The 18,349-nt window shown below is 34.2% G+C and overlaps 1 protein-coding gene across 1 annotated transcript; it reads right to left on the reverse strand.

Annotated features, from left to right (window-relative positions):
- Positions 1–1,333: 1,333 nt before the first annotated feature.
- On the reverse strand, positions 1,334–8,631 carry LOC132740651 (uncharacterized). Its single transcript, XM_060728595.1, has 2 exons — positions 8,275–8,631; positions 1,334–1,438 (listed from the first exon to the last, which is right to left on the reverse strand). The coding sequence occupies exons 1-2, from the start codon at positions 8,579–8,581 to the stop codon at positions 1,362–1,364; spliced, it is 384 nt and encodes a 127-aa protein (XP_060584578.1). The 5' UTR covers positions 8,582–8,631; the 3' UTR covers positions 1,334–1,361.
- Between the last annotated feature and the right edge of the window lie 9,718 nt (positions 8,632–18,349).

Consider the following 18,349-nt stretch of genomic DNA (forward strand, 5'->3'; position numbering starts at 1 on the left):
GGGTTTTTATCGGCCCAATGAATATAAGTGATAAATAACCGTGACGTACATTTTACAGAACGAGCATGACACCAACAGACTATTTTTAGATTTATATTTGAACAATTGATTTTTCTCTACAAAACTCCTTTTATTGTTTAAGAATTGTACACAATACTTTCCCATATCTCCTACCACTATTTTTTTAGTTACTGACCCATCAGAGCAGAAACATTAAACAAACCGAAGCGGAGATACTTTGAGGACTATTTCTTTCTTTCTTTTTTGTAGAACGCGGTAGATAAACGTATACAAATTGTACACAAATTATGATAAATATACTATTTTGCAGTGTTTGTAGCACTTTTGTTTGATCTTGGCGCCATTTCCTTGACAATATTTTGACATTTTGACGTAACGGTTTAAAGAAAAATATCCCGTTCTGTCAGTCATTTACTTGATAACTTTTGGTGCCCATTTTAGATATGACGGGAATGAAATAAAATGCAGTAATTTTTTTTCTAAAGAACTATAAATATACTCTATTGCAATGTTCTGGTTAAATATCAAGTTTTTCGATCGGAATATAAATAGTTATTTTTACACATACATTATTAAGCTTATCAACAAACTTAAGGGTTTTTTTTGTAAGCTCCGTAACAACCGTTCGCCAGAGGCTTTTTTAAATGGGAAATCTTACATACTTCTTTAGAAAGAGCAAACATGAATTTTATCATGTTAAAATAATGGTATCAGAGAAATGTAAGATGCTCGTTACCTGAATAAAGTAGCAAAATAAATGTGAAATTATTTGTCATAAAGTAGTCAAAACAATGTAGTATTAGACTTCTATATTAAATACTAATTCACTATAACTGTACTCATCCTTACTGATCAAGACCATTTAAATCCCTATTGATTCTACTATAATTCAGGACACATGTTTTGCGTCTATTTAATACCTTGAAGTTTGTTTACCATTGGATTTGACTACAATATATTATTTAAAACATAATGAAAAATAATTTTTATGACCCCAAAGTGCGGTCGTTTATCTGATGTAAAATAATGCGTATGTACCTGTTTAACGCACTTTGGGGTCAAAATTGGACCCCAGAGTGCGTATCGCACTCTGGGGTTGGACCCCAAAGTGCGTTTGACCCCAAAGTGCGGTATTACACAGCCGCCTAGACACTTAATGTTTTGTGGCCCGATTTTCAAGAATGACCTTAAGGCCTATTTCTGGATTACCTAAAAAAATAAAGAGACAATGGGAGCTAGCTACTTTCTTGTAAAAAGGGCCGAAACTGAATAATCCAAATTCTGTAGTCAGTCAGACATGGTTGAAATCGTTCAACAAGCGAACATAATTTAGTAATCGTTTAAGAATACAAAGTTAGAGAAGTTATGCTTACACTTGCATTGCCCCGTGTTTTCCCTTCAGTGACTAGCAAGTACCCTGAAATAAAATATACACGTACATATGAAACATTCCTGTGTGGGTGTGTCGGATCGTATATGTCACGGACCGAATATGGCACACGTGTGACATGTTCGGTTCCAATCTGTCAGACGTGTGACATATTCGGTCAAATATGGCACACTCTTGAGCCAAATATGGAACATTAAATGTGCCTTATTCGGTTGGATTGAGTTTTTCTATGCTCACCAAAACGTATTTGTCACTCATCAAAAATGAACATAAAAATGAAAATACGAACGTATACGTCACATGAGCATTTTCTTTACTTAAATAAATCCGTTTTGCACAATACTGTTTATTAAAAAAATAACCTTATCACGGAATCGTAAATACCACAAACGCCATTTTCATCACCATCAACAACAGCATTATCATCAACATTATCATCATCACAAGTGTTTGATAAACAAACATTTCACAGAATATTTTAAAAGCGTATAATAAACAAATATTTCATCGAATTTTTAAAAAAATACAAAATAAACAAATATTCACCAAATAAGCGCAAAACATATTTTGTGAGTATCGTACTTCAATATCCCTGTAAACAAGAACATTCGTCTTGCATAAAAATGCTGTTTTTTTATTCTAGCTGCCTGAACAAAAAAAAGAGTCAAGGGCCCTTAACAAATGTACAAGCTATTTGTTTAAACATATTTATTTATGCTCGGTTGCGAAACATGTTTTTGCAACTTATATTAATCACTTTTGAGTCCGCTTCCTGGACCAAAACAGTACTGGTATCAAATTAGGAAGCATAGGCATGACCTGAGCAAGGCTCGAACCCACAATCCTTGGACAAACATCTTAACCATTTGATCACCACTACCCTATGGAGGGCGTTCGTTGCCAATATTCCAGATATGCAAAGTGTTCCTTTTGAAATCTACTTTTGAAAATGCAAACATGTTTGTCTAGCTTTTTTTATTGTATTCGTGCACAGCAAATGATATGCCTCTTAATCCAATCTTTTAATTGAAGGCACCCTCTTTTAAATAACACGTTTACACGTAGATCTTAACAACTGACTAAACATGGAAAACAACAACAAATTTACAAGTTCGTATCTTCCATTGCATACAATACATAAGCACGTTTGCACACTTATCTGATATCTATCTGTACCTGTGATATATTTATAAAAGAAATGAAAAACTCGAATACAGAAAATAGAGTTTAAGAAAATGTGTTTCCATTTGTAGAATACAACAGTACGTTAAAACAGTAGCATGTTTATTAATATGACAAAAGTAGATTCACAAAGTTAAACGATTTTAAGTCATGCATGACGCTCCCTCATCTCTTTTGAGTATTTACGAACTTCTGTTACGGAAATGTACGGACATGTATAAAACCCTCTCTCTCTCCCGTATTTCTCAATAAAGTGAAGAAAATCACGGCTTCCCTTCTAACTTATATTTAAAATAATAATAATAATAATTCTAACTTATATTTAAAAAAAATAATAATAACTAGAACTATCACTAAATGTGATTAATACCCCCACAAGTCTGCTTCGGAAATGAGGATGTTACTAGTAACAGAATACCTTGTAAAAGAATTGAAACATAGAGTTATGGTTGTGGGCAATTAAAGATAATTGTGGTTCATGTATGTTGCATTTCATTTCAATGTGGTTGGCCATTGATGAAGTTAAATTGAATTAATTTGTAATAAGTCCAGAAAGACAAAGTTAAAGAACAAAGGGCAAACACTCTATAAATACTGAAGATACAGTTATTGTTCTTGTGCACTGCACTTCCTCTTATTGTGCTTGACCATTGTATGAAGTTGTTTTGAATTCCAACCAGTACGTTTTAAGTTATGCTCCGGACAAGGAAAAGTATCAAAGGGCAGTAACTCTGTATTTTGTCAAAATGGAGTTATGGTTCTTGTGCACTGCACTTCCCCTTATTGTGCTTGACCATTGTATGAAGTTATAATGAATTCCAACAATAAGTCTCCAAGTTATGGTCCGGACAAAAGAAAGCAATGGAAAAGTAACAAAGGGCAATAACTCTGTAATTAGTCAAGATGGAGTTATGGTTCTTGTGCACTGCACTTCCCCTTATTGTGCTTGACCATTGTATGAAGTTGTTTTGAATTCCAACCAGTAGTTTTAAAGTCATGCTCTGGACAAGGAAAAGAAACAAAGGGCAGTAACTCTGTAATAAGTCAAAATGGAGTTATGGTTCTTGTGCACTGCACTTCCTCTCAATGTGCTTGACCATTGTATGAAGTTATAATGAATTCCAACAATTAGTATTCAAGTTATGGTCCGGACAAAATAAAGCAATGGAAAAGTAATAAAGGGCAATAACTCTGTAATTACTTTAGATAGAGTTATGGTTCTTATGCCCTGCACTTCCTCTCAATGTGCTTGACCATTGTATGTAGTTATATTGAATTCCAACCATTAGTCTTCAAGTTATGTTCCGGACAAAAAAAGAAGGCAATTGAAAAGCAACAAAGGGCAATAACTCTGTAATTACTTTAGATAGAGTTATGGTTCTTGTGCACTGCACTTCCCCTTATTGTGTTTGACAATTGTATGAAGTTGTTTTGAATTCCAACCAGTAGTTTTCAAGTTATGCCACGGACAAGGAAAAGTAATAAAGGGCAATAACTCTGTAATTAGTCAAGATAGAGTTATGTTTCTTACGCACTGCGCTTCCTCTCAATGTGCCTGACCATTGTATGTAGTTATATTGAATTCCAACCAGTAGTCTTCAAGTTATGCTCCGGACAAGGAAAATGCAACGGACAAAAAAAAAGCAATGGAAAAGTAACAAAGGGCAATAACTCTGTAATTACTTTAGATAGAGTTATGGTTCTTGTGCACTGCACTTCCCCTTATTGTGTTTGACAATTGTATGAAGTTGTTTTGAATTCCAACCAGTAGTTTTCAAGTTATGCCCCGGACAAGGAAAAGTAACAAAGGGCAATAACTCTGTAATTAGTCAAGATAGAGTTATGGCTCTTGTGCACTGCACTTCCTCTCAATGTGCTTGACCATTGTATGTAGTTATATTGAATTCCAACCATTAGTTTTTCAAGTTATGCTCCGGACAAAGAAAATGCAACGGACGTCTGGACCGACCGACCGACCGACCGACCGACCGACCGCCCGTCCGACCAACCGACCGACCGACCGACCACCGGGTGACTCCTATATACCCCCCCCCCCCAAACTTCGTTTTTGGGGGTATAATAATTTTGGTATCACAAATAAAAATTAATTAGGTAAAAATATTAAAAATTTTCTTTCAAACTTCTCGTTGTTTAGTTTTTTCCCTCTATCTGAAAAAATCACACATATTCGGCAAGAAAATCACGGTGCACCGGGTTTAGACCTCTCCGAAATAGAAGTTCGTAAAAACTCAAAGAGGGGCATGGCGTCATGCATGACTTAAATCGTTTAACTTTGTGAATCTTCTTTTTTCAAATTATTCCATTGTGCGTGTGTTTGTTTAATTGCATTATTTGATTGTGAAACTTTGTTAAATAATAACATCACTGTTCTGAAGTGGTGCGACCGGTAGACCGTTGAGTTTTTGTTTTTTTTTTTTTTGTTTTTTTTTGTTTTGTTGTTTTTTTTATGATATTGTTACTTATTTTGAACAAAAACAATTTTCTCAACGCATCTTGTTAAATTAATTTGTCTGGTCAATACTTTATTATATCTTAATATCTTTATATTTCGCTACGATTCTACTAGATTTATCGATGTGGGGAAATGACATCATGCGCATCTGTTTTATACGGCCAATACACACAAATGTTGCCGCGCCTACTGATTTGTAGAAATCGGTGATTTAGCGATTTAAATTTTGTATCATTCGTTTAATATTATTATTTGAAAGCAGAAAATTTGCAGATTTACTATTGATAGTATTCTGTTTCTGATATCAAGTTTTGATTCTAACATTGCCTTTCCCTTTAAACTTGTTACTGTGAAATGCTTGTTAAAGTATGTCAAACAACTTCAACGCGTTCAATCGTCATTTCGAAAATGGCCATGATTGTTTTAGGCAAAACATAACTTTTTAAGGAGCAAGTTATAAATTCGGAGTGAACAGAACGCCAATCATACTATCTCCGCTGTAAAATTTCACATCTGGTTTGCAGCGTGAAGAAAATGATTTATGAAAATGTTCAAAAATCGTGTTTTCGTGATTAAAAAGTTTTGATGTTGCTCATATCTAAGTCACGGCGTAAAATAATAAATTTTATTTAGTGGTATAACGCCATTTGTAAAGAATATGTCAAAATCGCGCTTTGTGCGCGTAAGATAGACTTACAAGTTTCATGACCATGCCTCTAGTTCAAATACTGTTGATGCTACACACGACACAAGTTGACTGTTTCCTATTTGACAAAGTCAAGGGCAATAACTCTGGAATGACTGCCCGAATCAACGTTCGACCCCTAACTAAATTATTTATGGGGCAACACTAAAGACGCACGTACTCAGGCACAGGCGTACGGACAATTAAATCGTTTAAATCCAGCCCCCTCCGTCCCCTCCCCCTCAGAGCGGGGGCATGAAAAGTCAATACATGTATTTTATCTTCAAGTCGATAAATATTAATGTCCAAAATATTTCGAACATATTTTCACAAAGCCAGTCACTGTGTATTGACACAGTGTCATCTTACTGGTAAAATGATAAACAAGGCGGCATGGTTTTAAACAAATATATTACAAACTTACGATGACGATGATGATGTATCATTGGTGATAATGATGATGATGTTGTTGATGATGATGATGATGTATTATTAACGTTGTTGAAGCTAGGTTAAAACGGTTATGATAATGTTAGTTTACTGTGTAAAATGTTTGACATATACGGTCAGGCATTTACTTCCAAATTTCAGAAACGTATATGGCACATAAATTAAAAACATCTGTTATTAATTCGGCCGAATATGTCCCACTCGTGTGACATATACGTTCCGTGACATATACGGTCCGACATGGGTATACCGAAATTCCGGAAAATCACCTTAATTATATTGACATGTAAATAGCAAATATGAATTGTTATTCTTATTCTATCTCATTTTTAAAAGCGTATTCTATGGGCATAGACATTTAGCGGAATAAAACTATAAAATAAGATAATGTAAGTTATCATTTGTATATGTGCTGTGAACTTGGTTGAAATAAACTATATTTTAACAAAAAAGCGCATATATGTTTAAACGGAAATGCGCACAACGGAACTACAATTAATGCATGGTTGATTGAAAAAGATATGTTTAAACGAAATTGCGCACAACGGAAATAACAATTTACGCATGGTTGATTGAAGGAAATTTGTTGAAAAGAAAATGCGCACAACGGAAGTTACAATTTACGCATGGTTGATTGAAGAAAATATGTTTTTAAGAAAATGCGCACAACGGAAGTTACAGTTTACGCATGGTTGATTAAAGAAAAGTTTTCAACCGTTTCTTGAATGAACTAGAAGTGCCACTGTCATGGCGTGAATACCCCCGCATATCACTTTGTCAGGATCAACAGTGGCCATTTAGAACTAAGGACAACCACTCTGCCAAATCTGAGGTTACTAAGCTAGTGCATTGCTAAGATATGTATTATCCATGCTTCAAATGTGAAAATCATGTTTTTTTAGTCAAGGCCTCTGTGACCTTGACCTTTGACCCAGTGACCTCAAAATCAATAGGGGTCATTTACTAATCATGACTTACCTCCATGCCAAATATGAAGACTGTGGGTCAAAGGAATTTCAAGTTATTGGGCAGGCAAGCTTTTTTTTAAATCAAGGCCCCTGTGACCTTGCACTTTGACCAAGTGACCTCAAAACCAATAGGAATCTACTAATCATGACTAAACTCCATGCCAAATATGAAGACTGTGGGTCAAAGGAATCTCAAGTTTTTGGGCTGACAAGCTTTTTAAAGTCAATTCGCCTGTGACCTTTACCGTTGAACCAGTGACCCCAAAATCACTAGGGGCCATCTACTAATCATGACTAACCTCCATGCCAAATGTGAAGATGGTGGGCCAAAGGAATCTCAAGTTATTGGGCTGACAAGGAAAAACCGACGGACGGACGGGGAGACGTCCGGACAGACGGACAAGCTGATTCCAGTATACCCCCCCCCCCCCTTACAACTTCGTTGTGCGGGGGTATAATCATAATAAGAATGAAATCTTCAAAACACGTACAAATGTTTAACAGTCTGGTATGACAGATATGGATTTTAATTAAATCTGCCTGTAATAGCCTGCAAAATGACATATTTATTAAATAAATAAATAAATAAATAAATACATAAATAAATATTAAGTTTTGTTTGTTTGTTTGTTTGTTTGTTTTGGGTTTTTACGTCACATCGACACAGTATAGGTCATATCGCGACGTTCCAGCTTTACTGGTGGAGGAAGACCTCAGGTGCCCTTCCGTGCATTATTTCAGGCACGAACGGGCACCTGAGTAGAACCACCGACGTTCCGTAAGCTAGCTGGATAGCTTCCTCACATGAAAGAATCCAAAGTCCCTGTCGGGATTCGAACCCACAGCGGTGAGGGGCAAGTGGTTTGAAGTCAACGACCTTAACCACTCTGCCATGCATGCCCCCAAATAAGTAAGTGTGCACCCCTATAATTAAGTAAGAAATAATTTGGACCAAAAGTCAACGAACAATTTCTAATTCCAATAACCGTTTTTATCACGATACGATGTCAGCATTAACTCAACTTATAGAATACAACTACAAGTTCTAGAAATATCAAACTTATTCTTCCTTACACTAAGTAACTTAAATCTAATAATTACTTACTTTGCTTAAAGTGGTACTTCATTCCATCCAGAGATGGGGCGGATGAATTGGTAAGAAATTTGTGATTGCACCCTACACAGTGCATATTAGCTTCGTCGTGGAACACGCCAAAACACGACGAGCTATCAGCACAAGTTGTCAGGCACTGCATTTTATTCAACTTATTTTCCTCAAAATCCTTTTTCATTGTGGGACAAGTAAACCCTTCCAAATCGGCATTTTTTGCAAACTTTATGTTTTTACTGGCTATAAGTATAACAAAGCCTTCGAAAACAAATACACAGATACTAAAGCAATGTTTCTTCATGTTGCCTTTGCACAAACTATCAAGTAATTACCAGCAATGCGATGTGTATGTGTGCATGAAGTCCTTTAGTTGATAAAATTTGACAAGAGGGTCATTATGGCGCTGAATCTTTCACCCGACATTGCTAGAAAGGATAAAGCCAGTAATGAAGACATTGGGTTTGTCATTTTTTTCTGCAGACTAAATAATTGTAAAATAAGTGATCCCCAGGGAGTTGTCATTTTTAACCAAAGGGGCATGACATATACAACATTTGTAGCTGTCTACTTGGCAATGCTACATGCTAAATTTTTTAGGTCTTGGAAGTGTTTTTTTTCACAAAAGAAGACTTAAAGGTAATTCCCTAAACAAGTCAAAATGAATTAAGTAACACCGGGACAGGGCCAATTTTGACCCAAGGGGCATGATTTATATAGCCTTAGTAGAACACCTCAAAGTGATTCTACAAGCAAAATATCTGATATTGGCATTGTCATTTCAAATAAGAAAATTTTCAGACAGTTTTACTTAACAAGTCTATGTAAAATAAGTTACACCCAGAACGCGTCAAATTTTGACCCCAGGGGCATTACTAATGCAATCTTTGTAGAGATCCACTAGGCAATGCTACTTTCTAAATATCTAAGCTATTGACATTGTATTTTCAAAAAGAAGACTTACAAGCATTTCCTTTACAAGTCTATTTTAACTAAGAGACCTCCAGAGCGGGACCATTTTAACCGAAAGGGCATGATTAATATAACTTTTGTACAGGAACACAAGGTGATGATTCATGTAAAATATCTAAGCTCTTGGAATTTTCATTCAGAGAGAAGATATTTGAGACAATATATTTATTATACAAGTCTTTGCAAAAATGTGACCCTAAGACGGGGCCATTTTTTACCCCAGGGGCAAGATCTTTATTGTACATGACCATAAGGTGATGCTACATGCCAAATATCTATATTCTTGGCATTGTAGTTTCTGAGAGGACCAACTAATGATCATTCCTGTAAAGTTTGACTAAATTCCATCAAGTGGTTGTGGACAACGACGGACAACGAACGACGGACACACTACCAACCAAAAAGCTCACTTCTGAGATAGTTGTGCTCGGGTGAGCTAATAAAACGCGCCATTAATGCAAATTTTCAATTAAGTGCTTGACTAAATGAAGAGATATTTGCAATCATTCTTCTAATCATGAAATGTTTGATTTATTATTAGTTTCATAATTTCATATGAATATTTTAGAAACTCTCTACAGACCAAATCAAATATGTTTTGAGCAGCTCAATCTGGGCAATCTGTAAACAATTTATAACATATTGGTTTCTTTTTTTTTTACCGAACTATAACAATTTGTCTTGCTATTGTCACGACGCAAAATGCCACTCTATACGAATCTTATATATTTGTGAAATACGATCAAAACATAACAATGGTGTGACAAATATTTAATGAGCATAACAAAAATGAGCGGCAAATTGCAGATAGTACATCATCATTTACAAAAATACTAGTAATCAAACCCCCTGCAAGGTATATTGTTCAGACTTTGTAATGGATGCGCATTAAATTTTATTTCAACCGGCCTTTACACGATACATTTGAATTGCAAAACCACTAGGAAACCAATTTAACATTTGATGCGGAAAAATCATGAAAATAGTTGTATAATAATGTGAAGCATGTCAAGAGAAAAAAAATGAGTATGGAACAGAGCTTTGGAAAGTTAAATCTGTGTTTTAAAGCATTACACATCATATTTCATTTGGAATAAAAAAAATCTGAAAACAAATGAGCCGCGCCATGACAAAACAAAGCACATTGTAACAAACATTGACGAAATGATAAAACAAATTCCTTTCATTACAAAATAATATTTCAACCGCGCCATGACAAAAACAAACATAGTGCTATCAGTTTCTCTACGTGTAAAAGGATTTTGTACGCGAACAGAATTAAGCCTGGCGCAGACTGGTCTGGATCCATGCTGGTCGCAGACGCACTATGATTGTTTTTGTCATGGCGTGGCTCAAATGTTATTTTGTAATGAAACCTTGGACTTTGTGTTATCATTCCGGCAATATTTTATTTGTGACAATTATCTTTTTGTCTAGTACATTTGTATTTTAACGTTTCACTTAAAAAGCACACTAACGACTACGTTACAAATCATACTGATTCACTACATAGTAGTATATCTGATGATGAAAGAGGTAACAAACTAACAATAGGTTACTTGAAGTAGCAATAGAAAACCCGGTTTTAAAATACTTTGGGAAAGTCTTTGAAAAAAAAGGGAAAAATGAAAGCAAAAAACAAGCAACAAAAAAAAACAACAAAAAATCATAAAGCAGCTGTCTGCAGCGGCACAACGTTGGACATGGCCATGAGAAACAATACAAGACCGCATGCCAATATATGGGACAAAATGTCATTGGAAATCGATGCAAAATCATAGACTTCAACGACTGACATGCCTACCAGTGGTAAATTTACAAATTCAGATAAATTGACCATTCTTCTTACAGTGAACGACGGTTTCTAACTGGTGGTGGCAATTAGCAAACTAAATATGAATGTGTATGTTACAATTATAGCTGAGGATGACATCGTGTTTGATAAACTTAAGAAACAATACACGATGATACCAGTAGCTATATCAAGGAGCTGGATTTTAAACATGTCTTCAGTCTGTATGATAACATGCTAAGTTAAAAGACGAGGTTGTCAAACATACATTATCAAATGTCTTGAACAATCAATACATGTTTTATATGTAGACATATATGCATAGTTTCTTAAAAGTCTGTTTAATATTTAATAGGTTTGATATTCGAGCACAGTCGGAAAATAAATCAGCTATCATCTGCAGTGGACATACGACAATAAGAAGTAAACAGAAAACATTGAAGTAAATGAAACAGTGGTATTCAAAATTAAACCTGTCCGCTTTAAATCATGTCCTAAATAAATCAAACCTTAGAATTAATAGTTTAAGTGGAAAAAAAATCCCGGGGACCTGAATTTTCTGACATGTCATAGAAGCAAAGGTCTTAAGTAGTTGTACACCACTCAACATACTGTTTTGGACATGACCCTAAATATAAATGCTTCAAGAAATGGAAACTGTGGGGGTTTCACCTAAGAGGTTAATGGTAGGTAAAGATACAAAAAACGCATTAAGTCTTCCGGCTTTGTATTAATGTTGTCATCTAAACAGTTTTAAAGAGAATTCTATATTAGATTGATGAAAAATCTTTAATTAAACTTTCAGTTAGTGAACTAAAACTCTACAACGACCCATGAAGACCGGTGCTGCCTTGTGTGGATACCTTATATTATACTAAAATGTTGAAAAATTTATAATTTAAAGAACAATTCAAACACCATCCGATACACAAAATACCAAAAAGAAAACACCATGAAATCGGTAATATGCATTTTTGCATTAAAAGGGGTAGGTATTAAGCTATAATTGATGATGAACATTTCCAAAACTTTTCATTTATATTGTTTTCATATTCTCAAAGTCATGCATGGAAAGGATTTTGCAAAAGTGTTTCTATTATTGTAAGCATATTAATTATATATAAAACAGAATCTAAAATATAACTAAAAGAATGGAATTTACTATAATTATATTTATCAAGATTATTACCTGACGCGAATGGACAGTGATTAGTCCCCGCTCTCTCTTCGAATCAACAATTTCAGGGTAGTACATTTCAGCGAAAATAAATAAACACCTCTCGCCCTAATTGTCAGCTTAATTGTTACATTAGAAAGTATGTATATTTTTAAATAAACTTGTATTTTTTCAGAAAATATGTAAATCTAATCTTGTTATAATCATATTCATCGTTTTAAAGATTGTTAAATTGTGAAATAATTTTGAAAAGTTCATTTGGTTATTCCAAAAATATGTATTTGTTTGATTGGGTTTTACGTCACACCGACACAGATTATATCATATGGCGATGTTCCAGCTTTACTGGTGGAGGAAGTTTGTGCATTATTTCAGGCACGAACTGGCACACAATGTTCGGTCAGCAAGCTGGATATCTTCCTCATAATTATGAAAGAATTCAAAGTCCCTGTTGGGATTCAAACCCACAGTGGTGAGGTGCAAGTGGTTTGAAGTAAACGACTTTAACCACTCGTCCACGGACGCCCCCCCCCCCCAAAAAAAAAAAAGTCATTAATGCAAATATATGTATTATCAATATAATCTATATCTCAACAAACAAAGGACAGAAATGTAAAATAGTTCCGATTATAAATCATTATTGAACGGGCTTTAAATACGAGTACAATATTAGACACCGAATGCACTTAAGTAAAATGGATATTAGATCTACACTGAAAGTTTCATTAAATGTTAAATATATACCTCGCATTGACAATAAACGGAACAATACACATGAAGAAGGTAAAATTCCTGAGGAACTCATCATCTCGTAACAAAATTATTCACGCTCCCCTAAATGCAAAAATAAAGACTAAAGACAACATCACGTAAGTAAGAGTCAAGCAAAATTGACCACACAGTAAATTAATTGGTCAATGCATATGAAGATTAAAAGTATCACCGAACATTTTGGAGGATCACCGACAGCAAACTGTCTTGCAAAATTCATTGTTTATTATTTAGATGCATAGCATATAACGAACTGTATTGTTCGTTTCGCCATATAAAATATTGGTATTTATTTTGGTGCCATAACCTTGCCACATGAGGAATTGTATGATTCCCAATATATGCTTCTTATAATTCAGGTTCAGGCCGATTCTTAATGCGAAATACCGATGATTGTATGGGGTTTTTAAAAACATGTTTGTGAAATCATCACGTGATGGGCATTTTTTAAATCAACCTATGTTATTTTTAACATTAACTCAACTATTGATTTTTACATTATTAATCATTTTTGTTACAAAACACTAAAATTAACTTTAATTGTTTCGGTCACGAGTATGAACTACAGTGTGAAATCTAACTCGGTTCCAGTTTTACTATTAAAGTCTCCGTTTAACATAATTTTGTTTCTTCATAGTTTTCCCATTTCATTTTACTTCAAAAATATCAAATTCATTTCTATCAGAAACTTCTTTCGGTGCAGTGGAATATAAACACAACCATTTTTACAGGAACTGAACACAAAGGGAACAGCCAAGCATTATCATAATTTGTTCATTGTTTCTAACCACCTTTAATTTACCAGTGATTTATTCTTTTCATTGGACGTCAGATTACGCGTTGAGATGTAGGGTTCAACATGTTGGACCCGATGTCAAACTTATGAACTCATTTGATTCAAATTAGATTGTATTTTTATCCTCCTTGAAAAGTCCATGTCTTTTGCCTATAGAGATATGTTGTATGTTTTATTTAATAGAATTATTTGAGTTCGGGTTTTTCTAGTCAAATGTTCATTTCTTTATCGAGAGGCATCCACAGATGTATTCATTCAACTTTCGATGTGACACTTTTTATTACACGAACATCACAAGAAATGGGTTTTAATAAACGAAAATCGTCAGTCCAACTAAACAAAATGACATTTTGACAGTATAAATAAGTGGCCATGAAGCCTGATAATCATTACAACGATTTCATCTCGGTCCACCTCTTTTATCAGTATCAACATTGATATTTCCGTTTTAATGGGTTTTCTATTTCTATTCCTGCCATCCCAAAGGTTTTTAATATTTTGGATTTGTTTCTAGTTCTACATAAGTTACTGATTCTAATATATTCATGTTTAAGAATTACTAAATTTCTTCCTTGCATTCATGGCCTCTTTCTTATTCAAATAATTATTCCAAGACTCATTTATTATTTTGAAAGGTGCTTCTGTGTTCGCGTTTTGTTCAAATCGTTTATCTTAATCTGCCTTGAAATATGCTCATCAGAATAAGAGTGTAAACTTAAAATCAAACTAGCACGACATTTCGTCGTATTTTTTTCCAATTTAATGTTCTTACTTCATATGAATAACTAATAATCGACGTGACTCACTAAAATTCCCGCAAATATTCTAACAAAATTATCAGTGACGTTCGAGAGTTAAATATTTATGTTTAAGACAAAGTAATGTATTAACTTGACAAATACATGATCTTTTAAAAATATATAGCTTTATCATTATTGAACGCAACTCCAGAAAAACAGTACAATACCATTCTAAGTGGAATTTACCATAACAACAAAAGATTGTTCTTTCGATCTTTTTTTTACAAGATACAGATCATAAAATGTACAAGCACAGAACAATTATTCTTTTGAAAAATAATTCACAAACAGACTCTTTTAACAATTTATTATCACCATACTAAAATATATACATTATGCAAAATGTTTCATACACAGAACATAATTATGCATTTACACAATTCTTGACATTTGATGGCATTTTACACAATGTTCGAAAAAGGACATAGGCTTTCACAAGTGGACAAAGACATTCGTACAATTCAGGCATTCACAAAATTTCTTGAAAACATAGGCATTCACACAAATCATGGAAAATGAGCATGGAAAATGACAAGCATTCATACAATTCAAGAAACATAACAGTTTATTTGTATTAAAATGTCTGAACATACTGAACATATGAGTTTTGACATTTTAGTAGTTGAATGATAAATGACAATGCAAAAATGGAAATGGTAAGGATAATAATCAAAGGTTACTGTGTCAATAAAAACATGATCTTTTTACACTTCATTAAAGTATGATACATACTTTCAATTTAGAATTATAGTCCGTTCATTATTTCAAAAGGTTTGTACATCAAAAAGCTCAATCACTAAGCAGCCAACAAGCTCGCCTGACTCACTACCAGTTGCATTTGATTGATTTCACATTAAGTTATGTAATGATGTAAGATGGCGTAGTTGTTGACCTCAGGACATCACTGTGTTTTGGACATTCAGACCTCGGTATCAGTTTGTATTTCCCATACAACGTATTACCGCCCAGTTTTTTCAATGCAGCTACTACATCCCTCATATCTTGTTTGCTATAAATGATATAATATGTGTTGCCGTCACGTTGACGCTGGTCAAATCTCAGGCCAAGTGACTGCACGTAAGCTCGAATTTCACCCAGTTCAGCCTGCTGCATTCCCGGCCCAATAAGTAGTTCGTCGGAATTATTACGCGGGAAAAACTTGTCAATTCTGTGTCTTACAGCATTGACAATGTGTTTATCGGCTGGTTGTCTGTCAAGTATATCTTTAGGAGGAGTGGGCATAGGATCCTTGGCAGCCCTTCTCAAAATCATAGCTTCTTGCTCTATGATAGAGAACGGAATCCACCTTTCCTCATCATTCAGCTTTACAATCCAAAATATATATATGCAACATTTTGTATGAATACTTAGTTTCTATTTCCTAAACAAAGAATTCATTGGATTTATTTAATTTTTCACTAATACTGACACTACTATGTAACATGCTGTTAACTTTTATAGTACCCAGTAAAGAGAGCCTCTCACTGTCACAGTATGAGTCAAGGCACAAGGTAGAATAAAATGACATCTCAATGACCAACTTTACACAAGCCAGAGAACTTCCTAATATGATAGAAATTCACATTTTTTTGGGACTGAAACTTAAACCAACTACATTTACGTAACAAGGATTAGATAAAACTTCAACACAATACATTTCTTGCTAGAAAGACAAAAACTAACAAACAGTCATTGTTATAAATGTGCTGTCAAAGTGACTACAAATCTAGGGAATATTAGAGATCTGTAAATTTACCCCAAGACAACCCAAAACACCCAAAGTAACTTATATATTTTGTTAATTGGAAAACCTTTAGTCTAGGTCTTGGGGTAGTCTTGGGGTACATAGACTGACCAGTATATTAGTCCCCTGCAACTTATGATTGTTGTATTTGACATCAGAATTGAATCGGCACCCACAAAACAGTTTTCGATGCATTAGATTGAATCATTGCACCTCTACATAGACCGACCAGAATATTACACGGTGCATATCCATATCGGTACCCTCTTTGCGAAATCTGCTGAAACGGTACCCTCTTTGTACATGCACAGGCCACTCTCTGCTAAAAACAAACCAACGATGGATAACAATCCAGTAAAAATTCATTGTAATATGGAAAGGAGGTATGACACGTAGAAAAGATGTATAACACGGAACACTAGAACTTTTTTGTAAGTTTATATTGTTTATCTTTTAAAATTCTTTCGCTATTACTGATATTATATTTACAGGTTAGGAGAGAACAGCATCGTTACCTACAAGAACCGGAGTTGAAGGAGGAAGGGGGTACACCCGCCATAGTGCAATCTATACGAGCTGGGCTTGTATTTCAGCTATTTCAGTCTGTAACACCTGCTGTTATAATGCAGAGAGAGGAATACATGCTGAGGTATATAACTAACTTGTTATATCATGTATCTATTTCAAAACTGTCATAATTTAATGAATATATTCAATAGAACATAATCATTTACCTCATGTGCTGTTCATTGACTGACAACATTTTAAGCAGTTTAAGTGCTGGTTGATTAATTTATGTGAAGTCTGTTCTGAGGTTGAATCAATCAATTGCTTTGTTTTCAGTCAAAAGTTTTAGCCTTTGTATTGATACGACCAAAACCAGTATATTACTGTATTTACTAATCTGTTTACATTTTTTGGGGGCAATTTTTCTGTTTATTATTGAGTGAATGGGTAAACCTTTTTTTAAAATATTATTACTGACAAGTACCTGGCATTTGTGATATACAAACACGTTCTTGTTTAAATATGTATTAGTACATCAAAAATTAGTTTAACAAGTTATTTTACTATCATTTTCAAAATGATTGCAAATTTTCTGGCATTGATTGTTACAGTGGAACCTGTCTAATCCGAACTCATCCGGACCAGAAGATAATTTCAGATTAGAAAGGTTTCCGGATTTTTTTTGCATAATAGTATATGAGAGGGGCAGAAAAGTTTAAGGATGCATATAAAATTGCAACATAAATATTTTATTTTTACAAACTTATAAACTCTTATCGCTCATTTTAATACACATGAAAAAAAAATTGTCCTCAAGGGTATATAAGTCCTACACTACGATGTTTAACATGATTAAATATCTGTACAGGCATTGTTGTTTTCTCACATGATTTGGCTGTTATCAGAATGCACTTAACAGTTTCCCTTAATTGACGTTATTCAATCCCATATATGTCATTAAATTTATTACAAAAAATTAAAAGTTCTGTGAATGCATAATATGGACATATTTATGGAACATGCCACAAATCAATCAATAAGGCTGTTATAGTTGATATGAAAACAAGCGAAGTGTAATTTTCACACCTTTGCAAATCATAGATTTCACCCATTAATCAAACTGCATTACTCTCACCAGTTTGATGTATGTTTACACCTGCAAGCAAGATGTGGGATATCTTCATTTTGAATGAAAGTATAGGCTGTAGGTGTGACAATCGGCAAACAATGTTCGAATCCAGGAGCTTAATTTTAGAGTAAAACAAGAACAAAATTTGAAAAAATCGTCAGGAATTCGGAAAAGACAGGTTTCCGATCCGAAAGGATTTTTACTATTAAAAATAGAATGAATAAAATCCAGACTGGACATTTTGTTCAGATTAGGAACGATTACGGATTAGAAGAGTTCGGATTAGCAAAGCTTCACTGTATAAGACTTCACTTAACATTTACTGATAATGTTCCTTTTCTGATATATTGTAACAAGACTCCTTGTTTTGTTTATGTTTGCAGG

This window comes from Ruditapes philippinarum, unplaced genomic scaffold (assembly GCF_026571515.1).
Source record: "Ruditapes philippinarum isolate M1 unplaced genomic scaffold, ASM2657151v2 ctg11954_1_1_1_1, whole genome shotgun sequence".
Taxonomy (NCBI): domain Eukaryota; kingdom Metazoa; phylum Mollusca; class Bivalvia; order Venerida; family Veneridae; genus Ruditapes; species Ruditapes philippinarum.